Source organism: Labrus bergylta, chromosome 4 (assembly GCF_963930695.1).
Source record: "Labrus bergylta chromosome 4, fLabBer1.1, whole genome shotgun sequence".
Taxonomy (NCBI): domain Eukaryota; kingdom Metazoa; phylum Chordata; class Actinopteri; order Labriformes; family Labridae; genus Labrus; species Labrus bergylta.
The window spans coordinates 17293110-17319555 of record NC_089198.1 but is presented as its reverse complement, the minus strand read 5'-3'; the positions used below and the strand labels follow the sequence as shown (position 1 = coordinate 17319555).

Genomic DNA, 26446 nt, shown 5'->3' with positions numbered 1-26446 from the left:
GTTAGCCGGCTTAGCAAAAGACATTAAATAGACCATAAATTAGGGGCCTGGTACAAAGCCTCTTTAATTTAAGCCAAGCTAATGGGATGTTGTCTCTAACTGGGCTACATTTAGCTACAACAGATACCACACTTATGACTATACTTATAATTTGTAGCCAGTAAGCCTAGCTTGGCAAAAGACATGAAACACAGGAAAATACATGAGAGTGGACATTTTACAGCTTCAAAAAGATGATTAGTTGAGATGTATATTTATCAGAGTCTTGGTTTTCTTACACACATACTTGGACACACACTTTCCATGAGCAGTGCATGCTGTTAGTCCTTTGCTTTCAGTTGCAGATTAATATGTTGAGTTCCGATGGATGGATTTGTGAATGTAAGTTAATGTGTGTTTTTAAGACTGGTGCAAGCATGCACATGAAGGTGTGTGCGTGCGTGCATGTGTGTGTTTGTATAATGTTTTGTTGTACTTTCTATTTCCCCACTATGCTGCTCCATAGGGATACCATGTGAGTCCTCGCTCTCTAGCTGTGGAAAACAAAAGAACAACTTATCATTTTGCACCGAGCTGGCGCCACTACTGCCCTAAGTGGGGTTTGAGGGTGGGCTAGTAGGAGTGGGAAGAAGGAGCAACTACTCTATACCAATGAACCAATGACTATTTACACACTTTAGTATGGCAAAGGATAAGGTAGGCCCTGTAGTTGGCATGAAAGTGGCACCAACCTTCTGCAAGGAAATCAGGCTTTTAGTGGCTATAGGAGCACAGCAGACACCAACAGGTGTGAGCAGCACTTTGAAGCAAGCGTCTCTTTGCTAACTATTGTGTGTAAGGCCGTTAGGGGTTGGAGAAGGATATGAAGAAGCTGGAAGGCGAGGAGGGGGAGGAGGAGAAGGGGGGAGAGGAAGAGCAGGAGGAGGAGGAGGAGGAAATTTGAGCTAAAATGGAGCAGCTCCTTCAAGTCACCTTCACAAACCAGCCAGAGGGCAATTTGTCTTTACTCATTCTCTCTCTCTCTCTTCTTATGTAATTGTTATGGATCCATATTACACAAAAAGTCTTTTTTGCAGCAACTCAAAAGATTTGTCAAGGAGCAAGAGCCTTTCTGTTATTTCTGTTCACACATTACCATCCCATTATGCGTCTCCCTCCACCAAATTAATTGAACAGTGTTGTAATGGTTTTTAGCAGACTTTTGTGGCTTCTACCCCAAAGATTTTGCTCTCGTGGCCAAGACAGTTTGTCTTGAAAGGTCTGGGTATGAAAGGAGGGGACAAATGACAAGACGGTGTCATTTTGGTCTCAAGTGCATCTTTATATCTGACACAGCAGGATTTTGATGGCAAAATATGCATGAATAGCCGTACCCAGCTAAAAGCTATAGGCAGGGGAATTAGAGCATCACTTAATGAGTAGTTGCACAGTTTTCTTGAATTAATGCAGTGTCTCTCGTTTATGTTTACACCCATGAACTGAGTGCCATCACCCCCCTTTGTCTCCTGCTCTGGTAAACATTGAAACAGCATGCTTGTTTTTCTGTTTACTTATCAATCCCAGCATTTCAAGCACAAAAATCAAGAGATAGAGAAGAGGCGCTTGTTTCCCAAAGTGCTGTGTGTTACTTTTGTGTCCTCTGTTAAATGCACCGTTACACTGTCACATTGTCACGCTCCTGAGCCAATCAAAGGGCTGCGCGGTGTGAGATTGGACGAGCAAGGAGTCCACCTGGAAAACGCCTAGATGGGGGGAATGAAAGACACACCACCAGCAGGGACAGAGAGGGATGGAGGTGTGGAGGAAAGCTGGAGATGTGAGAAATGTTAATGTTACAGTAGATGGATTTTACACTGGTCACTGGCCCTGTTTTCTGTCGTTCTTGATACGGCCCATCTTCAGAGCTAACCTACCTCAACTAAGCTCCTTAACTAAGCTCCTATGGCTTCTCCCGCACTACTACAAGGCTCCCTCTATCCCTCTCTTTTACTCCTGACTGATCCTTGCAGATCTTGTACTGTAACCCATCTAACGTGGCATGCTTTGCAGTTTTTCTTCATCTCTCCCCACTACTGATTCCCTGTCCCTTTGCCTGCCATGATCCATAACAAGCAGGCCCTAATCTCTCACTTACACACTGACATGCATGCCATGCCTGCCTCCCTGGTTCCTTGCTCCTATTTCTCTTTACATGTTATCTAACTCTCTTCCTCCCCTGTTCTGGTATCTGTAACAAAAAGCTCTATTTTGAGGCGATGTGAGACCTCTGTTTCTCTGGTGAGGACCCGTAGGCTGAGTTAAAGACAAGCTCACACAGAGTTTAGCTGACTTTCACACAGAGCGCAGTGCCGGATTATCAGGCTTGAGTTACTAGTCAGCTACACCTACACCCAAGTTCCGACAACCAGATTGTGTCATCACTTAGCCACAAGATACAAACAGCGCCAGCCAAGAACAACCTGTCCGAATGTCTGACCAGAGAAACGCACACCAATGCAACCTGAACTTTCTCACACCAAACACAGGTTTACGTTAAATATTCAAATGGATTTGACAATGTTACAGTTTACAGGAAAACAGACATCTACAAGAAACAAGGCAGCTCCATTGCTGAAAAGACAAAAAAAGCTGTTAATTATGTTTGTTTGATTACATTTGAATGCAACTCAATGACAAAATGAGGCAACAGCACAAACAGGTTAAAATAACCAATATATGTATTCACTATTTCAAAGCATTTCGGTGCAAATTTGAAGAAATGTCATGGACACTCGTGAAAAAACACAAATTCAAAGTTAAGACCATCCACCAAACAATCAACCACAAGGATCACAAAATAAATTAATCTTGATTCTATGCATTTTTTATCGTGAAATAAAGCATCTAATCCACTTTTCCCTCAATCTGACTAATTCACAAGATTATCTGTACAATAAGCCTCTCTTCCACCACAAAGACAGATGGATTTTATGCAAATGATGGCAACCTCAAGGACAGGTGGATATTCAACGGTTTGATGACTTGATCTGATAAAGTGTTTTTAATAATATGCACGCTCTGCAGGCACATTATTGATCGCAGACTATGGCAAAGTCATATACAAGGCCCGGAAAGCATGTCTGCATAACAGAGAATTTGGAAGTTATTATCAACTTAGATATGATCTGCACTGAAGATCATGAGCTGAACCAGTGCTTTCCTTTGTTCCAGGAGCTATGGTGGTCGCTTTAACTCAAAGTATTCCCTCAGAGGTTTTTTCTCAATGCTTTTTCTTTTCGACTTTGAAAAGCAAACAACCAAAAGACTAAGGTCAAATGGCTACACTCTCTCTGTAGCTTCGTCAATGAATATAGAAGAAGACAAAACTAGCATTCTAAAAGAAACGAACTGGAACTAACAAAGACTGTTTACCATCAGTTCAGGAGAATTCAAACAAAGATATCTGCTGTCCCTGATGTACAGACAAACAAGTCCTTCAAGTCACTTCGCCTACTTCTTGGAGAGAATAGTTTACTTTTTTCTGTACTGATTTTGTGCATCAGTTTGGTCAGATGATCCTCCTATCAATGCCTTATTGCCGAAACTGACTTAATGCGGAGTCATGACATAGGAAAACAATGTTTCACTTCCTGCAAGTTACCAAGCAAAAATAGTACAAGTTTCTTTAATCATTTGATATCAAAGCCATTAAACAGCAGTGGCATTCTTGCTGGTTTTTGAGTACTGCAACCCCTAGATCTTGGAAATGCATTTCTCTACCTGAAGTAAAGTGTATAAGGTATTAATACAGCACAGCTTGGATGCATTGTCTTGGGATCTGCAGTACTCTAGGCCAGGACCAAATCCACAACGGCAGCACTTTTTGAGCTCAAGCTAAAATAAACCAATCATTTCCACTAAAATTTGAAACACCTTTGCGTTGCATTTGCATAGTCTTTTTTTTTAAATTCACGAACAGCTAACAAAGAAACAGAGTTGTTACACAGCATTGATATAAATATAAATATTCTAATTATAGCATCTTATAACGGACTCTGTTGCTTCCTCTGCCAATTCGGTGTCATTCTTTTTATGTCCCACTTGCCTCAGGAGACCCCCCATTCTGTCTGACAGAGATCATCTCACGACTGTGGGGTGCATGTGTGAACAACCCGATCAGGACGATTTCAGGGGCAGTCATCCTGAAATTCTCTAAGTTCAGGAGTACAAATGTAAAAAAAAACCTGGCTTTATAGAAAAATTACTTTTTTTCTAAAAGATTTCAATGTGTCTCCCAGCATTGTAAACATCTTTCCCAGATGTTAAACCTTTTGATATGATACAACTCAAACTTAAAGACAATTGAATCATTTTGAAAAGGCAAACTGTAGAGCACAACAACGTAGGTAGGCATTGGTAAGACATTCTGGCAATCTCAGAGGTCCTAATGATTCATTTCTACCTTAAAGCCAACTTGGTGTTGTGGGCAGAGAAGCAGGTATTTTGTGGAGTGCTCGGTGCATTGGAACGACTGGGAACATGAAAGAAATGTTTTGGTGTTCTTAGTTGTCAGTGAAGGTGGCGTGGTGATGGTGTTTCAAAGCGTGTGTTGTCCCTTGAAGGTTGAATACCTAGAGTTTGCAGCATAATAAACTTAAACTTCCCCAGCTATATAAGGAAATATCTTCCATAAGATGACATGGGGGCTATTGTGAGCATGTTTCCAGTAAGCAAGGGTTTGTTGAAAGGAACAACAGAGACTCTGATACCAAAACTCATGGCTTAGTTTTTGAGACCCGACTGCAGACTAATTCAAAGAAACCGCTGTCATAGGATACTGGGTGTCTGACAACCGCATGACCACCCTCCAGATTAACATGTAACATCCAGATTAAGGGCTTTACGAATGTAGTGTCCTGTCTGGTGGATTTGTAGATTAAGATGAAATGTAAGAGGTTTGACTTGTGGGGAATAAAAAAAGAAGGAAGTTCTCTGCTCAAAAATGAGTTTGTAGTTAGAGTGATACAAGACTATGTGAAGGGCTTATTTAAGCATAGGTCTTGTATCTTACTTTTTTTTATAAGGGTTTCATGCAAGAAATCTTGTAAGTTATTCCAATAAAGCAGAGTCTTATAAAGTCCTCACACAACATCTTTGAAATGGATGAGATTCACAAACACACTTAATCAATTCTGGCAACAGAGGCCTGGATTCTGCCTTTCTGCAATATCTGCGAGTCAGCAAACCCAAGGAGCTCTTTACTTTAGAATCATAGCCTAGTTGCTCGACAGAAATACATAAATGTTCAGTTTATTAATGCAGTGCAATCATATTGCCATTGGTGCAACAACAAAAATTCAATCCCTACAACGCATACTGTAGGTGTATGAGGTAAGGTTGTCTGGAAACAAAGGATCATCAAATCCCACTTTATCAAAGGCGGATGTCTATAGTTTCTGCAACACAGAAAGATTCATATTTCATGGTGATTGGCTAAAGTTCAAATACAAGCTACAGTCTAAGAACAACACTACTCCCTGTTTGATTAACAGATGAGAGATATTTGTGACTTTGAGCCCCTTGACTGGTCATGTGTGTTTAAGAACTCGACCACAGTTAAACTTGGGCACAAAGCCAAAAAATGAAGATGGCTGCAGATACTCGTTTTTGTCCTCTGCATACATGCTTGACTTGAACATAAAAGACCTCACAGTGAAAACCTTCTGTTACATTGTAGCTCAGGCAAGCAAAGACTTTCTGTTACAAACATGTGTGTTCTGCCCTAGAGGGCTAATAAAATGTTATTGACAGATGCAAGTTCAATTTAAACAAGACAAAAGCCTTTTTAACCACTCTGTAAAGTATAGTTTTGAGCTAAATGCTAACATAAGCCGGCTAACATGCTTGCAATGAGAATACTAACATTTTAATTTCAGCATCATTGTGTCATCATGTCCATATTGTTTTAGCATGTTATTATGCTAACATTTGCTAATTAGTGCTGAACTCAAAGTCAGTTGAGGCCAACTAGTTACTAGTTACTAGTTTTTGCTGGGATATCATCAGAAACTACAGTAATACATTTAAATCTTGGTAATTCATCCAACATTCATCCAACAGATGTTCAAAATAGCTCAATCCTTAAAAAGAGAAAGACAGACCAACAGGCAGACTGATCTCTAAAGCCATGTTTCAAGAGTTGGCTTTAAAAGAGCTGCAACTACACTTTGATTAAAAAGCTGTTTTTTGGATACTGCCATGATGTTTTAAAAGCAGTGTTTTTGGTTGAAGCTGAATAAACTTTTATTTTTTACATTTTATATTTTCACACAACTTGGAAACTTTTTAAAATGCACATCATACAACTGCTACAGCCCCGCTTGGATGGTGCTGCTGCTGCTGCTGCCTGCTTTCTTGCTTGCTCTGCATATTGGCTGCGCTGTAAAAACACTGTTACGTTTGCAGTTTTTTAATTAGGTCATCATCACTTTGAATTTAATCTGCTCATGTTTACTGCAACTAGCACTCTCCCTGAGGAGCATCACTACATATTTTGTCCAAAAGTAATCTCAGGCGGTGCTCAAATTCAGTTGGATCAACAAGGGTGGTACTTGTTGATTGTTTTATTGTTTATTTTTGTTGATGTGAAACCAGATATCAGAAAGATGGGAGGAAGTCCTGCTGTTGTATGCAGGGGATCTATAGAACATTAAGAGGTAGCTTTTGAATGTGGAGGAAATTGTTAGCATTAGTTTAGACGCTGACCAACTGAGAGAGGGAAAGCTGAAAATACACACATATATATATATATATATACTGTATATTTGATAGAAATTGAATTTAGATTTAGGGTAGGATTACCTTTTTGCATGAATACGTGTGTGTTTTGGCAGCAGGAAGTGTGTTTCACATTTGATCCATCTGTGAAGAGGTTGCATTGTCAACTTAACACTTGTTATAAGAATCATAAGCTCATCTGCACATATTTGCAGCTGAAACATTACATGTCTGGGAATAATACATGTTTTAACATGAAGAGAAAACACAAGTGGCAAAAAGGGCAGGGCTGACTTCGATTTGTTTAATCATTGCTGGTTATTAAAAGACATCAAGGAAAACAAGAAAGCAGATTTATTAAGGTTAATAAACGTATTATTGTAGTGCTGTTTAGCTGGAGATTGAGCCAAAAAGATGCTTCTTAATATTGTGTGTTTGTCGCTGTACTCCCTCCTCTTATCCACCACGGAAGCAAAGTTATAAAGCTCATTTGAGTGTAGATTTAAGTATTATTTTACTGGTTAAATGGCATAATCTGAGATATAGAGTCAGTGATTTCAGAAGAATGCTTTCGCTGCAGAGTGTCTGTCAGGGAGGATTTTACAGCGGGGGATAAAACTGTCTTCTCTGGACACTGTATACCTCTTGTCCTGGAATAGGTTGAAAGTGGTGCCAGCTCTTCTCCATGCTATTCCAAAACTTGACACAGTATATTGAGAGCCTTAAAATGCTATCGATTAGCTCCCCGTCAGCCTCTGTCTCTATTCCCTTATTGCTGTCTCTTGAAATATGTGTGCCTAGAGAATATAGAGCCACATCCACCATTAGGAAAGCAGATCATAAAAAAAGAATGTATCTTGTAAAAGATTAAATCGCTTAAAAAACTAAGCCTTTGGCATTTTTGTCAGGCATATTTATGGGAAATATTTACAGAAGAGAGAGGGCCATGTTATAGATCGTATTGGTGTGCCAAAAGGTGCAGCACTTCTCACCCTGCCTTGAAGAAATGACTCACTCTCTGCTTCTTGATGACAAGATGAATAAAATTAACATACTAGTCACTTGTAATTACAATATTTAGCCAGCTGATCAAGTTTAGCCCCCCGGCAGCTATCAAAGGGCAGCTGCTTGGGATGCAGGTAAAAGAGACAGGGGTGTCAAATTCAATGAGCTTCTTCCTTTGTTACTCATCCAATCCTACCCTGCTGTTTACAAATGAAGGCCTGTCCGAGAAGACGTACGATCCCCCTCCACCTGATAGTGCTGCAGAATCTGTCTCAGGTGGTTTTCATCTCTAAAACAGGACCCCAGGTTTCCCCCAAAGCCCCTCCCCACCCCCCTGCTCTCAATATACTGGCTTTGAAGCATGCATGATGCAGACATCTTCTTTACTCCTGCATGGTGTTGTACAGACTGCTTCTCTCTGCATGTCATTTAGGGGCTTGAATCCCACAGATTGCACACTTTTTTTTGTCACAGGAAAAAGAAGTGCTCATGGCTATTTTCCCACTGACTTTGAGCATGAATAGCAACTTTGGAATGAGAGTTTAAGAAGTGCAGAGGCATGATTAGTTGATATGAAATTGATGTCAATGAACTGTCTTGGAGGAAGAGGAGGAGGAGGAGGAGTTGGCTTTTCTACTAATATACATCTGTTTTTTGCCCTTGTTTGGAAAGCGAGTATTAAGAAAATTCCTCATCTAGCCCACATGTTGGGTCACTACTAGGCACTCTGAACACCTTGGTTATTAATGATTTGTCTAGTCAGAGCCCCATTTGGAAAAACGCTCCCAAAATTGGACCCTATCTCGGTACTCTTATCCGCAGAATCCTTGCAAGATGTTGTCTCGAAGTGTTTAATGAAGCTTTGATTCTAACTCCAAAATTAAATCTTATCTGATCTCCTCCTAGACAGCCCATTGGGAATAATGAGGTGCGTTGAATAGGGACTGGGTGGTTGAGGCAGATTTGCCTCTGTGATGGACTTTTGTCTTGCTTAAAAAAGATATGAGAATGTCATCATCAATCCAGCTTTGTAGTGTGTTATTTATTTTTTTAAATATCTTTGCACAAGAAGTGTGGGGCTTTGGACTGTCAAATCAAGCATGGCTGTCAGCTATTTTCAGCAAACGTCTTTGAAGTAATGACTTGCATTGCCAAACCTTTCTTGGGAGGCAGAATAAAATCAATGGAGGAAGATTTGCAACAAAACTTTGACCAATAGACAGATTATAAGTTTGATTTAAAGCAGCAGTGTCTGCACTTTTTGGATGCTCTGACATTGTTGTTATAATATTAAAGTCAAGTTTGACATACAGTATCAGTCATTAACAGTGATATGGCCCATCTCTTTGTCATAGCAGCATGTTGTATGAATAAGTCATTTCAATGCTAATGTGCAGAAAGAGTAAGTGATTTGGCCCCAGATGATTTTTTTTCATATCCCATTCCTCTCACCAAATGGGTTCATTTGTTTACTGAAGGACACTGAACATGATGCTCAGTGGTTTTGCTCTCTCAGTTTGAAATCATTCCACCAACTTCCTTAAAAAAAAAAACCTGACACTATTTGCTTTTTTCTGCCCCCATGTCAGTTTAAGTTTCCTTCCCATTAAACATGTCCCTCCATTAAACTACAACAGTGCAATCAGAACACAAATTGAATTACAGTGTCTCTTGCAAATCCATTGAAAATACCTTCATTTTTGTTGTTCAGAATTGACAATTACTTAACTGTTTTTACCTAACAGGTATAAAAAAAACCTTACATCATGACTTTTCCTTCCTCCTCGATCTTCTCCACCTCCTCCACCCACCACCACCCCTGCTTTGTTCACACTTCTCCACTTCATTTTCTAGCATGCTCACATTCAAGAAGGTCTGTGTTGTTTTACTGACTCTGTGTATCCCCCACTCTGCTTCTCTTCATAATTTCAGGTATCATGACAAACAGGGAGTGACCAGTAACTTCCTGGGAGCCATGTGGCTCATTTCGATCACCTTCCTCTCCATCGGCTACGGGGACATGGTACCCAACACGTATTGTGGGAAGGGCGTTTGCCTGCTTACAGGGATTATGGTAGGAAAAAACGTGTTGCTGATGTAGTTGATGTCAAGAAAAAGTTAACTTGTGTTTCAGCAAATCTGTTATAGCAACTTACTTTTCTTGGTATAACAACTTTCCCAGACTTTTCTTGACTTTGACCTGCTTTGTTTTATTTAGATGATTGATATAATAAGGTTAACCAATTGCACTTTAAAAACAGTTTCTCTGACCTTGTCTTTGTGCAATAGGGAGCTGGTTGCACTGCACTGGTGGTTGCAGTGGTAGCCAGAAAGCTGGAACTGACCAAGGCTGAGAAACACGTCCACAACTTCATGATGGACACACAACTCTGCAAACGAGTAAGTCCCAGCATTTTTTTTTTTACAACAAGGAAGATAAGAAATTTGACTTGTAACCCCTTTAAACTAAGTTTAGTCTGCTTGTGACCACTGACAAATGGTTGCATATTAAGAAATGTAACAATTTTGATTATAGAATGATTAACATTTTTAACGAAAAGATCAGACTGTAGTTTTAAAGGTATAAAGGTATTTGTCACAGGGCAACCCAGTGCCCTTTAAAGTAATACACACATGTGCTAATGTTACAACAGACACTCTTGATGTAACATGAAGCCGACTGAGAGGCCTGTGTTAATGTTAGCTTAGCATGACCAGCTACTAGTACTTGGTGTGAATGACTTCAGACAAAATTTAAGAATAACTCATTGGCAAATAATTTCAAACATGGTATTTTCAAGCAAAAGAAACACACATGGACTATTGTTAACATTAAAATGTTTTATTCATTGTTACACATCAAATATATCTTTGTTAGTCACCTGTTGCTCCACAGCCATGTTTGCACTCCTTTCTCAACCAGTACAGTCAAACAGATCCGACGTCTGCCTTGGGCTTATATTGGGAAGTGCCAAGTGGAAGGCGCCATGTTAGGTCGAGGTGGAGGGGTGTTTAGATTGTTGAGATTAAATGTGTTATTTAAATGGCTGTTTAAGTATTTATTCAACTGGAATGTATTTTGATATACTGTTAGCCTTATTGCAGATATTGTGTGTTGTTTGTAGAACAGGTAATACTCACCTAAATTGAAATCTTACCCCTTTTGGTAGGTGCCAACTCCTATATAAGAGGAGGCTTGAGAGTCGTGCAGGTTGTTGGAGGTTGGAGGGGCACAGAGTGTTGGGGAGTTGTGACAATTAGTTTTGTTCAGCAGGATAATCTTCGCAGATCAACACAATTTTTATGATGTTTGAAGCGTTAATGCGGCCGACAGAAGTAAAAAGCTAACGTAATGCTACAAGCGAACTACACCACGGTCGGATGATTGTGACGTCACTACCTTTATGCTTCAGACGATCTCCGATAAACTAATCCGCGTACCTTAATAAATTGTTAACTAACATAATATTTACCTTAACCTAAAGATTAAACCTACAGGAGACATCACAGACTAGTGAGAGAGTTCCCAGCCTCTGTGTCCGGCGTAATGACGTTTAATGTCCCCGACAACCACTGTAGTCTCATTTAGCCACTTGTTAGCAACCGCCTTTATAAAGACGCGTAAAACTTCAAAATTCACACGGGGGGTATTACCTAACGTAGTTTATGTGGTCTAACAAAACATCAACATCTCTTAAGCTTGTGTCTAACCACAGACCTGATTTCAGGTGTCTAACCACAAACCCACTCAAAATCCCCATTGAGTTTGAGAGGATAGACCCCATGGCGCTCAAATGCTAACTTACCTCCGGGTTTTAGGACTCATTCCTGTGGCGCTCTATTTTTCTGTGTGACTATAAGATAAATGTATATTTTATTGTTTTGTTATACATGTTCCTCCTTGCTCTGGATTGCATGTAATATAGACTTAGGTTGGTTTACAAAATTGCCAATATTAATCATGGATGACGGTGCCTGACTGAACACTTTGTAGAAGCTACTGAACATCTGATGTTTTGATTTTACCTTTGCTTCACAGGTAAAGAACACAGCTGCCAATGTACTCAGGGAAACATGGCTCATCTACAAACACACTAAGTTGGTCAAGAAGATAGATCATGCCAAAGTGCGGAAACACCAGCGCAAGTTTCTCCAAGCCATTCACCAGTAAGTCCTGCTCTGTGACGGAAATATGATTTCTTTACCAACAACCACGGTGGGCAATGAATCAGCAAAATTTAAAATGACTGTTAGTAAAAAGAATTCTGAATGTAAGGGTAATTTTGTCAGTCGAATGGGAGTTGGCTGTTTAATGCAAAACCTTAACTATTCTCTCTTTATACCTTTATTTAGCAACACACCAAACTCCTATAGCTGGCTAGATTGTTTTCCCGTTAAGGTTACCTCCAAGACTTACATTCATCAATCTTTCAATAGCCCATACCTTTCTAGTCACTTCACCACTTTTATAAAAAAAAATTACTAAACTGGATTTTAGCCATCTGATGTTGGAAAAGATGTTTTTTATTGAAGGTGGACAAACGGATGTGTGGTGCTTTGTATTGACGAGCTGCTGACTCATACAACAACACTCAGAGGCTCGTCAATTAACGGCTTTCAGTGAGGCGTTGGTGACACAAGTCAAAGCTCAACATTTCAATCACGCATGTGATTATTATTTATGCACCGTTGGCTCCACTTTGCCGTTGAAATACAGATTTTTATCATTAAACAGATTTATTCCGAGTTGTACCCGTTTTATTTACAGGGTTTGTGTGTTTTGCAGAGGACGGGCTCTCAGTCAGTAATTTGGTTATCATTAAAAACATTTTGAAACAAGATTTGTAACATTCACGCTCCTCCATGTTGTCGCTCCCACATTAATCTATGCACTATGATGCAGCTAACAAAAAAGTCAAGAAGATCTAGGATTCAACTGACAAAATGTGCCTTGAATAAGGGTGTTCTTGACTAATGATGTATCTTCAACTTTCAGAAGGCAGTCAGTCCATGTCATATTGAGTATTTTAACTGTGTTGTTAATAATGCTAATACAGTGGTGAAAATTAGACTATTTGGTACTATCACCCAGGCTGGTTACTATATCCTCACCGAGAGTACATTTGCCTTCAGCTTTTCTGCCAACATGTGAACTCCTATTACACCTTTACACACAAACGCACACATTTACAATTTAGTGTAATGTTCCTTCCTCTTCCCCTCCCCCACCCCTCTCCCTCCGACCCCCTTTTTGACCCCGTGCTTACAGTGACAAGTGTAATGGTTTCACTCGTTTCGTGAATGTTGTGGGGTTAAAACTCTGTACTGTGTTTTGTCTTTGTTTTGCTCTATCACCGCAGAGCTCAGAAGTAAGTTGAGTCTTCTATGTATCCTTCTCCTATTGTTTCCTCAACATAATCCTCCTCCACCTCCTCTCCATGTCACGATTGACATGCATGACAAAAAAAGAAAAAAAAGGAAGATTTTTGGATGCAGTTTTTTTATTTTTTTTTTATCCTTTTACTTCAGTGTTTCCATTTACTTCCCCCTCCCTCCCATCCCCCCTTTGAATGGAATGAAACTAAAAATAAGCATCAACATTTTGCCACCGGTGTCACTAGTGGAGGTTGTTTGGAGAGAACGTGTGAAAGAAAAAACATCTTGTACAGAATGAGCTTGGAACTTGGTTGGCCTTGCCAGCGGTTCATTATCATCTACAGTGTTGCCCATGATTAATATAGCTGCTCTGGAGGCTATATTAACCTCATCCTACACTCCTGTTGCTTTTGTGATGACATGAAAACACAAACACTTTTCTATAGTTATGCTAGAGTTCAAATGTTTCTTAGTATTTATTTTGAGCTTGTCTTTCTTAAACGGGATCAGACATCAAGGCTTGTACATGAGCTCACACTGAAATCAGTTCCTCCAGGAAGCTGCGACAGCTGCAATGAACACCATTCCCTCAGAATTTGTGTGACCTTGTTATTACATCCAATCACCACAGCTTTGACCAAAAACCCTAGTTCCCCCTTGCTTTGATAAAAGACGCTCTGTTATGTTCACTAGGGATGCACAATTAATTCCACTTAAATGCTATCACAGTATGAGCAATAAACATTTTGAAAGGTTTTGTGGTAATGAATTAGGAACATTTTGTGTAAAGAAACAATGCTTTATTTCTCAGTATGCATCTTTTACCTACTGGATATAGTCTTTGTTATAAAGGCCACGTTTCCCCACATGTGAAGCTCCACCTAGCTATCAGCTAGCCTCAGAGGCATGGTGTCAATTAAGTCATTTACAAAAAAAAAGAAGCTTTTTGGATGTAATTGGATTCAGAAGGGACATGAAATAAACAAACCACATACTTTGAGTCATAGCTAATATGTATTTACATTTTATTCATCACACTTCATAATTATTGTAATACTGAATATTATCACACATCTAACGAGCAACTTTGTAATCTAAAGTATTTTTAGGAAGGTTAGTAAGGTTACTAAGACAAATCAAGCAGTTGCAACCACTCGTGCAGTACTCGTATGATCAAGCAATCTCATTTAGAAAAAATAAAATAAAATCTAAGCAATTTGGAAAAAGAGCTGCTGTAAGATCAGGACTCAACAATCACAAAGAAAGCCTGCAAAATCACGGAGGGACTAAAAAAAAGACACATTACATCACAATAGTTCGACATTTTGTAGAATACAGTTGCACTCATAAATTGTTACACTAATAAGTCGCGCTTGTAGCATTTGGCCCCCATTCTTCGACAGCCATAAGGGATGACAAAGCGGAGCAAACAGACACATACCAGCCCAAATGGCTTCCCACAGAGATGGAGCTGAAAGCGAACAGTCTCACTCTGCTCTGATATACTGATTTGCACATGAATAAATGCCCTTGAATGTCATCCTGTCTCATAATTTGCCGAACAGGGAACTTCCTCTCGTACATCCAGTTGATGGCTGTGTGATGCCACCGCTAACAATGACACATTGTTCGCATTAGTGCTAGCAGCTCTGGCACCGCTATAACGTATTTGATTAGAGATAAAGAGGCACAAAGGCATCACAAAACATGTCCCATATATCACTATGCAAGTTATTTTAAATGTCTATGTTGTTGTATGTTCTGCAGTGTCATTAGACGGTTTATTTCTGGCATCTTTTATCTGTGGCATCCTCTCACACACATTTCAACTAGGGATGCACCTATGTATTGGTTTAACATCGGTATCAGGCGATAACAGCCCTTTTGACAGACACTGGCACATCTGCAAATAATGTGGCATGACCCAATGTCAGTAGCAGATGTTTAAATCTGTTAAGACGAATCAGTTTTATGCTGGCACCTAGTACACCTTACTACTGATTCAGTGAAGAGGTTTTTATTGGGCAGAAGAAGTAACCTGGGAACAAACTCTGATCTGTATTCATGTACAGGCATGAGGAATGCTGCCATTGCCTTAAACCAAAAGAAGATTCAGCAATCGGCTAAAATGTTATTTTAAAACTCGGTATCGGTCCTGATTTTCACAATCGGTGCATCTCTAATTTCATGAGCATACACACAAACACGTACAAAATCCAGACCCACCAGATCATTGTGCACCAAGTCACTCACAGTCACTGCACGCTTACTGAATGACCAGTGTGTTTCTATGAATCCTACCACTGACGCAGGGCATGTCATCTTTTTACTTTTTCAACATCGTACTTTACGGTGGGTGAAAAATGGGAATGTTTTGATTTCAGATATGAATCTGGGGGTTTTCTTCTCTGGAAGCATATTGCAATTTTACAGGAAAAATGTTTACGTTTTATCACAGTAAAAGTTTGTTGTTTGGCACTATATTGGATTATGTTTCACTGGTTGAAACGAGATCATCTCTAAGTATTAAGATGTCGATTGCAGTCAGAGTACTACAGCATTTTTTTTAACTTTAACCACTTCCTAATTATAATTAAAACAATGTGACAGTAAAAGATAGATTTCAGTCAAATGTGATAAACACAGGTCTTTCTTTTAAATGAGCGTAGTATGCTTCCACATTTTTGCATGTTTTGGTTGGTATTGCATTGACCAAGACAAGGAATGCTTGTTTATATTCATACGTATATATATTTCTTTACACATGTATACGTATAGATGTGTAAAGTATATTTATGATGCATGCAGGCTGTCCTCTCTCTTGTCCATGTCATCAGTGAGAGAGCACGCCTGATAAAAAAAATGTTTTGTTCCTCCTCCTCCATCCTTCTTTTCTTTGGCCCTCTCTGCCCCTCTACCTGTCTCTCACTCTATGCTCCACACCTGCGAACCGCCTTCCTCCTCTTCCTCCTCTCTATTCCCCTATTCCCTCTGCCACTCTTCTTCACCTCCCCCTCTTTCTTCTTTGTCCGCCTGTTCCCTCCCTCCTCCTGTCTCCACCTCCCTGTGCCTCCACCAGACTGCGCAGTGTGAAGATGGAGCAGAGGAAACTCAACGATCAGGCCAACACCTTGGTGGACCTGGCGAAGGTTAGTCAAACGTATACTTACTAAAACCAACAATAAATGGAAAAAATATCTATGAAACAAATAGATTCCTGGTATAGTCCCTGGGTGGGAAATGCACTGGAAACCCACATCAAAAATAACCTTCTTACCAGGCGTGTTATTCACGAGTTTCATCATGATACGAATTCCATTCTCTGGACAACAACTTGATATTTACCCGTATCCCAACGTCTGCCATGAAATATTTAGATTCAATTCAGGGGCCTGCAACCGATTTCGGACAACATTATGTTACATTTCACATAAAGATTTTTTTTTTTCAAATGTTTAAACAATGTTATTGCTTTAATGTTTCTGACATTTGAATGAAGAATGTCAACCCTAACATAGACTTATGTTTCACCGAGGGGTTTGCGATATTGACAGAAAAAATTTCAGAAAAATCCCATCAAATATCGAGATAACAATAATTGAACATATTTTGCATCCTTAAAAAAAAAACCTTAAAACTATCTCGCTCTTTTTAAAAGTTTATTACATGTTGTTAAAGCTATAAATAAAAAAACACCTTGTTCAAGAGAAACAGGTTAATTGTAAAACTGAGTCATTCAGGTAAATACAAAAACACTGAAATTGCCAGAGCAGGTATTGAGATCAAACAGTACAAGAATGAGTAATCCATGTCAAAGTGGCCAACAGGATTTACTTTTTTAATATTTCACTAAGACCAACTAAGAGTATTACTGGAGCATTTGAAACTGTGCACGGTGTATCTTTGGTCCAAATTAGTCCAAAGCTGTTTTTATCCATCTCTCTTGAACCACTTGAATTGGAAACATATCCTTTGCAACATAATTGGTGACAGCATTCCTTATTTCTTGCCATATGTTGCCCTTCTTATCATAAGGCAATCTTCTGCTGAATGACTCTGCCAAAGTTTGCTGAGAGTATTGCTGTTTTACAGGTACCTGAGCTGATTGATCGAGGTCGACTGCTGACTCCCGAAGCTTTTCATATTCTTCATATTCTGTGCGGTGGTTAATTTACAGGGGTGTAACAAATTAGTTGTCGAGCTGTCTGAGCACTGTCCATAATGGCAACCGCTTTCTGACAGTCATATTCTTCTTTCTCTTAGCCCTCTATTCTTTCTCTAGGTGTATCAAACTAGCATAGGTACAGTTCATATCTTGTCATTATGGGATTAGAATGAGATTAAATCTGTGTTTCAGAATAAAAGAGTATCATTAAAATGTCCATGTAGATGGATATTTGACTTTCCATCGATTTGATTGGATAATTGGTCAACCAATCTACTTATTAAATTATGTACTTTTATGAGTTGTATCAGAAACAGATTTTAGTCCAAAGCATTTTATAACACACTGTTCAGTGACCAGCTTGAAAGAATAATTTTGGAAATGTAAGTCCTAATGCCTGCTGCATTGATTCGGTTTAAGACGACTAAAACATACTGTTAAGTGGTGCATTAAACCGATGACAGATTTGACTATTCTTGTGGAGGAGGACAGGGACAAGCCCCCATGCCCACACAGTCTTGAAAAAGTCTAAAAAGACAGTATCCAGCTGTAAGAGAGGGAATGCAGTCATGCCTCGATAGCTGCTGTCCGAACCACCAAAGCACAGCAGAGAGGGGGTTCAAAGAGAGGTACATGACAGCGGCCGCATTTGATGTGGATGGCATTTTCAGGTGCATCTGTGTACAGCAGCTTAATGTCTCTTTTTTTTTTTTTTAACTCTTCTACGGACCATTCAAATGTGTGTCAAGTACTTTGACAAAAAAGTCACAGAGTAGAACATATAAAGTCAAAAAATGACACATACAGTATATATATTTATATATAACTAAGCTCTTACAGTCTGATGAGAAAATCGCAGGATACAAACGTACATTATCACTGGCCTCGCTGCACCCACTGCGGAACAAATAGTGGCTAAATAATGGAGACGCTTTTCATTAAATGAATGAGTTGTGTCAGGCTTATACATAAAGCATTAAAGAGCATCTCTGGCTATAAATGGATTGGAGGAGCCGAAACAGTGGAAAGATAAAATCTGTGCTGAATCGCTGAAACTATCCAGCTCCCCTTCACAATGTGTCCTGTCATTGTTTTCTCCTCCTTAGATTTAGAGGGTCAGATAAAGACTATTTACTTGTGTTATTTATGAGCACATGTATACATGGTAATACGTACATGCAGTACTTTATCTTAAGCTGCTAGTCTTATTGTGGATATCCAGTTTAAACAAAATATTTCTGGTTATTTATCTATTCTCTTGCTCTGTTGCTCCATTCTTCTTTTCCTTCTCTGGCCTCCTGTTCCTCTCTCCTCCCCAAACACATTTACCTTCTCCTCTTCATTAGACCCAGAATGTGATGTATGACCTGGTGTCAGAGCTGCAGGAGCGCAGTGAGGAGCTGGACAAGCGCATCGGCACATTGGAGGACAAGCTGGACTCTGTGACTGGCAGCCTGCAGGCCCTGCCCTGCCTCATCTCCCAAGCCATAACCCAGCAGCAGCAGGACTTCCTGGACGGCTTTGTTCACCGCTTTCGTCCCGCTTCGCTAGCCTCAGAGCGCTCTGAACGCTCTGAGCGATCCTGGACTTCCACCGCCCGTAGAAGGCGTTCTCCCTCCACAGCACCACACACCTCCTCTGATAGTGGATAACCTTGACAAAGCATTGCAATCACCCTTGACCCCCAACTCCTAAACCAACGCATCACCTCATCCACAGCTGTCCCTGTAACTGCTGGCCGAGTCCATGTCTGGACTTATAATGAACCCATATCTTGACCTCTGACCTGATCTATGACCTTATCTCTCCCTATCACCCACCCCTTCCCTAGTCCCCACCCAACATTCAATCCAAAAACCAATTCCTCTGTGACTGAGTGGTTCAGCACAGGACTTCAGAGCTACTCCAAAAGAACAAAGAAAAGCAACCAGACTTGCGACAAGAAAAAACACAAATGCATCTTAAAAAAAGAAAAATAGAAAAAAAGTTTAAATGACTGAAAAACCGAGATAAAGTAGAGATATGGTTTATGTTTTAGCCATTGTATGGCTGTTCAAGTTAGCTTTTTTGTAAAAGCCCTTGTATAGTTAAAAAACAACTGAGTTCAGGGTCACTGGGGTGAGAGCTGGCTGTCACACCGGAAAGTCCTTAAACACGAGGGAGGAAGTTGGTCTGTGGAGCTGAGGGACTCGGCTAGCTGTTTATACAGGATGGAGACAGAGACGTCCTTTTGGATTTCCCTTCAAAAGACTAGTGTCATGGATTCTTTCCCATAGGTTTGGGTGAAAGCTTTAGAAAAAGCTCCGAAAGCTCTGACTTGAGGTCAGTAAATGAAAATGAGCTCAATGTGGAGGGGAAACTGTCACAAGAGAGACAAGGGAATGCATATGGCATAACTACTGGGTAGGAAAAAATTACACAGTTGCCAACTTCAAGGTTTCAGCTTCCCTGAGCTTACCAAGGGAAAATGAGAGCGACTATCTTTTTTAGTTACATATTGACATGTGATTTTTCAGTGCCTGAATGTATAAATAGTAGAGGGTTATTTAATTACTAATTTCAGAGCTTTTTTACGATGTTAACAGTCTGAATACAGCATTGCATTCCTTTTTCAGATACATTCCTCTCCAAAAATTGAAAGAAAATGTCTTAATGTAATGCATTACATTGCCTCCATTGCACAGCAACTCGTTTTTTGAAACCCTTTTTTCTTTTTCTACTAACACTTTAAGAAATGAAAAAGTTGAGCGAGAAAGAGCGTAGACGAATATTTGTGAGTGTGTTTGTCGAAGAATCAGTGAGTTCACTTTTAGCTTATACACAAAACAATGAAATATGTAGTAGTCTATCCTTCTTCTCACCCCCACTAATTCAAGCTTCCTTCAGATAATGGCATGGCTCGAAGTCAGCTGGTTTATCAGCCACGTAGGAACACATCCCATCATGGTCTGACTGAGAAACTAGCCCCGCCCCTTTGCATGGTTGTTTGCAGGAAAAATCTTCCTCGAATGGCTTGATGATTTTACTTGATTTTGATTCTATAATGTTAACTTTTGTTTGTTTGTTGCTTTTCTTTTGCTTATTCTTTTTTATTAAAATCTCATTTTTACTAGGATACTTAGGGTTTTTTAAAGTTGCAGTACCTAGAGAGGTGCAGTAATGTCATTCTGTAATGCATTCCCTGTTTAAAATATGAGGCAAAGAAAAGTTGCTACAATAAAAAAGTGCTGATGAAACTTGGATAAATTAAATTTCCAGAATTTATTTCTGGAAATGCACTTCTACACCTTCTAACCAAGAGCTAGATGAAGAAAAGTGAGACCACCCTCATTCCTTTAACGAAAAAATAAAGATTCAGCTAGCAGCTGTTTTGCTTGGCTCAGCATATTGACTGGAAACATGAGGAACAACTAGTCATGTCCAGTAATATATCCATACAATATTTTTTGTCTATTTTTTGTACAAAGACTTATATTTAAATATTGCTGTTGATAGAAGCGGCCTGGAGTTTCACCCAGGAAAGTATCTCACGGTAACAAAACGACCAGAAAAAAAATCCCAATTAATAGGCCTACACTTTTGAGGTACAATTTTTGGAGATATAAAACAACTTTGAAACTGCATGTTGATTACTGAGCATTTAATGTTCTGGTTCAAGCAATTTGCTTCAGATACTGCCCAGCCTTGTTCTGTTTGTCGTCTCCATTCTAAGCTAAGCTAATCAGCTGTTAGCGGTAGCTTCTGATTTTCTTTTTCTGAGATCAATGTTTTCATGTTTCTCTCGGCAAGGAAGTGATATATTTAATATTTCAACTATTACATGAACTTTACAGTATCTAGCCTCTGTTTTGTTCTTTTATTAGGACATTCATATGAATCCACTTTCATGAAGGAGTCATTAAATCCAAATATCAAAGGCATGGTGTTTGATGCATAGAGAGTTCGAGTTGTGATGACTTTACTTTTAGATTTGAGGGAAAATATGAAAAATCTTCAAAGTTATCTACAGAAGACAAAACAAAATTCAGAGCTTCAATGAGATTCATCATCCCTGTAGCATAAAAACCGGGACACAGCACAGCTGCATAGCCTTCTACAAATGACCCAGAGGTCACTTTGGGTATTGCAGCAAATTACTCAACACCTCCAACTGCAAACAATTCCAATTGCCTTTCTTGTTTTACTACTTAATTTATAAGGCTTTTATGCTTGATGAAAGTATTTTAAATGGAAATGATGGTCTAGGCCAGTAGAAGAAACCCAATACTCAAATTCCTCAAAAGTAATGTAAATACAGAGGATAGACACTGTCCAGGTGAATGTGACAGTCAAGCAATTATAATATGACTGAATCAGACTAATTTTTTGGTTCTTTGTCCAGGTCTTTATAGATTACTTCCATAGTTAGCCAGCTACATGCTAATAGTTTAATAGTAAATAATCAAAGATTCATACTGAAGAACAAAACAATGTTTTGCCCCTTCAGCTAAGTGAATACAGTCAATATGAATTCCTTGATCTTAATTGTATCTGTATGAGACAGGGACAAAGTCCACTCTCCAACATGCTCTGCAATGACAAGAGAGCACTTCATTTAAGAACATATTCAGATTGCAACAACTGGAACTTCAGCATGAGTATTAGCTTTTTTTCCTTTCATCTTGAGTTGATGAAGCATGACTCTTTACTGCCCCCACCTCCAGCCACTTCACATGCATTGCTACACTCCCCCCCCCCCCCCCCCAGTTTGAAGGAATCCATCATGCCATTACAGTCCCTGTTTCAATCAGTGTCATCCAACAAGTCAGGAAGGCTAATGGAAGATTATCTGCTTGAATACGACCTCACCTGCTTTTTCAGATCTAAGGTTTCCATCTCTTCATTACATCGAAGGTTTTTAGCCTCCCGCTTGTCATCTGTCATCATTAAGGGCATCAGTCCCCTACTCACAAAGAGGCTTCCTAAATAGCCGACAGCTAAGACCTTTGAGTGGTTCAAATGAAAAAAAAGAGAGAGAAGCAGGTCATGTTCCATGTTGCACTCAGTGTGTAATATTCAGTTATAACAGGAGGGATCACAGATGCTGGAGTGTCCTCCCCAGAGAGATGGTGTTAAGGACTCCATCCTTTACCTGGCAGCCGGAAAGAGTAGTTTGAAAAAAAGAGTAAAATGAGCAAAAGCTCATTTACTGACAGATGTCGTTTTTGCCCAGGGGGGTAGTTAACAGCAAGAGAGGGTGTCCTGTAAATATGACCTCATTGTAGATGTCGCCAAGTAAACGGGACAAATGGTGAACCGCAGGGGGTAAGGGTGGCTGGGTTCAAAGAACAGCATGTTGCAAGTTTACAGTAGTACCACATTAAATAGAGATGATAGGAAATGTTTGACTTACTGGCAAATGAATCAAAGCCTTTAATTTCTTTTTTATAACTGCTATGATCAGGTTCTGCTATATTTTTTACACTGATACAAAGGTTTGATTTTCTCCCTTTCCTCTCGCCAACAAAGTCCTGCCAAAACACCATTCCAATATTTGATGGTGACCTGATTTTCTCCACCATGAAATTCAAAAAAGACAACTATTTTGTAGTTTAGCGAGGGAATTCATGATGTTATAACAATGATGGTAGATGAGTCAAAGTGAAAAAAAAGCATCCAAGAGTTTTCATTATCCTGAAAAGTAGGCTTTCCTCATAGTGCAGGAATCAGACCACATTTCCACTGAACAATAACAAAGTGAAACCCCCTCTTCAAAAAATGTAACCCAATCATTGTTCTGTGTACACTGCCACATGATGCATAATGTACGTAGTAGCACTGGAATAAATTGACTTTTAATGGATGGCAAATGGGTTCAACATGTTCTCTGTATGCTGTTTGCTGTTCCTTCATTTTGCAGGTGAACTTTTTGTCCTAGCAAGGAGAGACACCAAGGTCAAATCATTAAAGACTATCTTCAGCTATAACCCCAACTCTCTTCTTCTTTTTCATTTGGCCCCTGCAGACTAAATGCCCTGTGCCTTTTTCTCATTAAATCAACAATACAACGGTCCAAATCCCTGCCAAAGCCTGTCCTCCAGTCTGAAACTTTTCCACACAAGGTCCACCCGAAGGACGAGGAATATGGCAGCTGCCTTGAGCCAATAGTGACACTGAGAGGTTGGTTGGCACACGTGTTGATGGATACAGACATCACACGTCTCTTCCTGTAAAATTGTGAGGCAGGGACATACTAAAACATGATTACAGGAGGATGTATTGACATAAACATAAACACTGCTCCAGAGGACACACAGCTGCTGAGGCACTGTTCCAAGGTGAACTATGGGCAGCACACACATATACAAACCCACACACACATTTATACACAAACACACACACACATTTATACACAAAAACACACACACACACACACACACACACACACACACACACACACACACACACACACACACACACACACACACACATAAACACACAGCCATTAATGCTGAAATAACAAGCTACTATTCATGTCCACATGCACAAACAAGGCTCAGCCTGGTTAATTACAGCCAAATCAGAAGGGACTTGGCAGCAGACCCATATCCTGCAAGAGTGGCAGAGTCAGTCACCCTGTAGTTGTTGCTATACAACCCCAAAGACACGCAGCATTAGAAGTTGATAATAGATGTATGATGATAGTTTCAGACTCCATGCCACTCTATTTGTCTTGAACAGTGCAAAAATAAATAAATGAAGCTCATTTAGTCACACATACCCTGTAGCACACATATGCACATTTCTTTTACATTTCTTTCTCACATTTCTTCAGTAGGCCTATTTATTAATCGGTTCTACTTCATATCGTTATCACAATATACAACAACGTTACTGCTCCCATACCCAGTTAAGTTATTATAATTATATATCATGATAATACATTTGTTCTAATCTGTATTGGTAGTGTTGCATAGTGCACAAAAGGAGTAAATAGGTCTATATTAGCAAAAGATACCCAGCTTAGAAAATGTTTTGCAGGTTAACTTTCTTGGATTTAACATTTGCAATAATTATGTCAGTAAGTATGGCATAATTAAAGGAATGCTGGGGCGCCAGTGGACTAGTGGTTAGTTTGTGCGTACTTAAGGCGGCCTTGGTTTGAATCCCACCTGTGGCTCCTGTCCTGCATGTCGTTCCCCACTCTCTCACTTTCTCTCTCTCTGATTTCCAGCTCTATCCACTGTCCTGTCTCTCCAAAAAAAAAGGCATGAAAAAGTCCAAAAATAAATCTTAAAAAAATATATTATTAAAGAATCCTGTTGTTTATTAACCCCATAATAAACAACAGGATTCTTATCAGATTAGTGGAAATAAACAGCTCAGCTAAAGTCTTGCTTCGGTAACCTTTTAATTAACCTTTGCCTCCTGCGTCCTTTAATGAGCACAGAGACTTCATCTGGGTCCAACTGAATCTTGAGTTTAAGTGTGAAAGACAAGAAAAGAGGGGATCAAATTACCAGAGATCTCCCCTAGAGGGATCTGAAGCTGAATCCACCCGGAGAGACGGCCAGGAGAAAGAGGAAGAGAGCTGAAGATGACCCTGGTACTGAGGAAGGACAGGGGTGAGGAATCAGGTTGCATGCAGGGTTGGTGTTGAGGATCGTCCCACAACGTGAAAAGATCCTTCAGGGGCAGCTTGTGGCCAACAGGGGAAGTAATTTATTGAATTTATTAAAGGCCTCCACTTTCCTCCCTGTCTTTCCTATGGGAGCAAATGGCTAGCAGCTGCATTATGCTTAATGCCCCCACTATCACTTTCAGCTAATGTGGTTTGGCATGCACTTTGGCAAATCAGAGAGAATAAGTATTGATCTTGGTTCTTGGCCTTTTAAAATGCACAATGCTCTAGTGGTAGATAGTGGGTGTGAAGGGCCTTTTCATTCCACCAAATGTTTTTATGAGAGTCATTTATTTCTGCATCAATCATTTCTCTTTCTATCTTTCTATCTTTCTATCTTTCTACCTTTCTCATCCTCTGTCCATCACTTCTCTCTCCAACAAATGTGATACAGGATGATCTCATACAAATGTGTCTGTCAGGCTGCCGTACTGTAGTCTCCCTGCTTCATTCAGCGGTAAAGAAATGGGAAAGCTTTTGGTTCCCTCAAGCCATGTGAGGTCAAGCATTACTGTGCACATGTATCTACAGTGTGTGTGTGTGCTTGTGTGGACACAGATACACAAATAATGTATAGGCCTACATTTATCCTCCTATATGTCCTCCACTTGACAGAATCATTTCAGTCAAGGCTAGGAATTCAGACCCTTCTATCTCACGTCAGGTATTTTTGTCAGCTGTATGGAATCACTTCTTTTAGCCATCAATACTGAATATCACCATTACATCACTATTAGTTAGTCACCTAAAGTCAGACTATTGATTGATGCCGGGCTCTTACCCAGGCTTTACAGGGGATATAAGTAATAACCTGCCATCAAACAACACATAACCATTTCAAAATATCAAGAAAGAATGAAGGTCAACAGAAAACTGCACATCAGTCACAACGATATAATATCAAGTTCTACACAAAGGGCAAAGAATAGTGGGCAACATTTTAATGTAGGAAAATGTAACTAAATCAACTTAGAATTAGACATCGAGAAAAAGCTTACAAAAACACCATTGTGCCCAACTACAACATAACAGAGCCATTAGTACTGCTTTAAGACTTACAGGGTTGTTTGTTATTGAACAAAGCCAGGTCTTGACATTTCTAAATATTCCTTCAAAATATCCACCACTCACTCATTTAGCAGGTTTATCATTAGAAGTCAAACAAGTGATAACAGGTGAACAAAAAATGTCATTATGACTTATCTTAGCTAAATTTACTTTTTTTTGTTAGAGCTGCATATCAAAACAATTTCAACAGTTGGTTCAGTGCTCATTTCTAATACTAAATATATGTAACAGGACAGTGCAAGCTGCATGTATGCTCTTTATGTAACTATTTGACATGTTAGGCTATTTGCTTTATATACAACCTATAGGCCTACATAGGTCTTGCATTGTTCTGCATATTATTTGCAGCTGAGCAGGCACCTGTTCCTAAAGCAGAGCACATGCATGGTACCAACAGACGAGGGAGCCCCGGGCCA

At 39.6% G+C, this 26446-nt stretch overlaps 1 protein-coding gene across 2 annotated transcripts in view; it reads left to right on the top strand.

Moving 5' to 3' along the window:
• The window catches only part of kcnn1a (potassium intermediate/small conductance calcium-activated channel, subfamily N, member 1a), a 52870-nt gene extending 29602 nt beyond the window's left edge, over nt 1-23268 (top strand). The window contains exons 5-10 of one of the 2 annotated variants that reach the window (XM_065953898.1): nt 9694-9835; nt 10051-10161; nt 11801-11928; nt 13031-13130; nt 16217-16286; nt 18649-18804. In XM_065953898.1, coding sequence (XP_065809970.1) covers nt 9694-9835; nt 10051-10161; nt 11801-11928; nt 13031-13130; nt 16217-16286; nt 18649-18668 — 571 coding nt within the window. In that variant the 3' untranslated portion in view covers nt 18669-18804. Of the gene's footprint in view, nt 1-9693; nt 9836-10050; nt 10162-11800; nt 11929-13030; nt 13131-16216; nt 16287-18648 lie in introns of both variants that reach the window. The other variant, XM_065953897.1, reaches the window with a different exon arrangement.
• The last annotated feature ends 3178 nt before the right edge of the window (nt 23269-26446 follow it).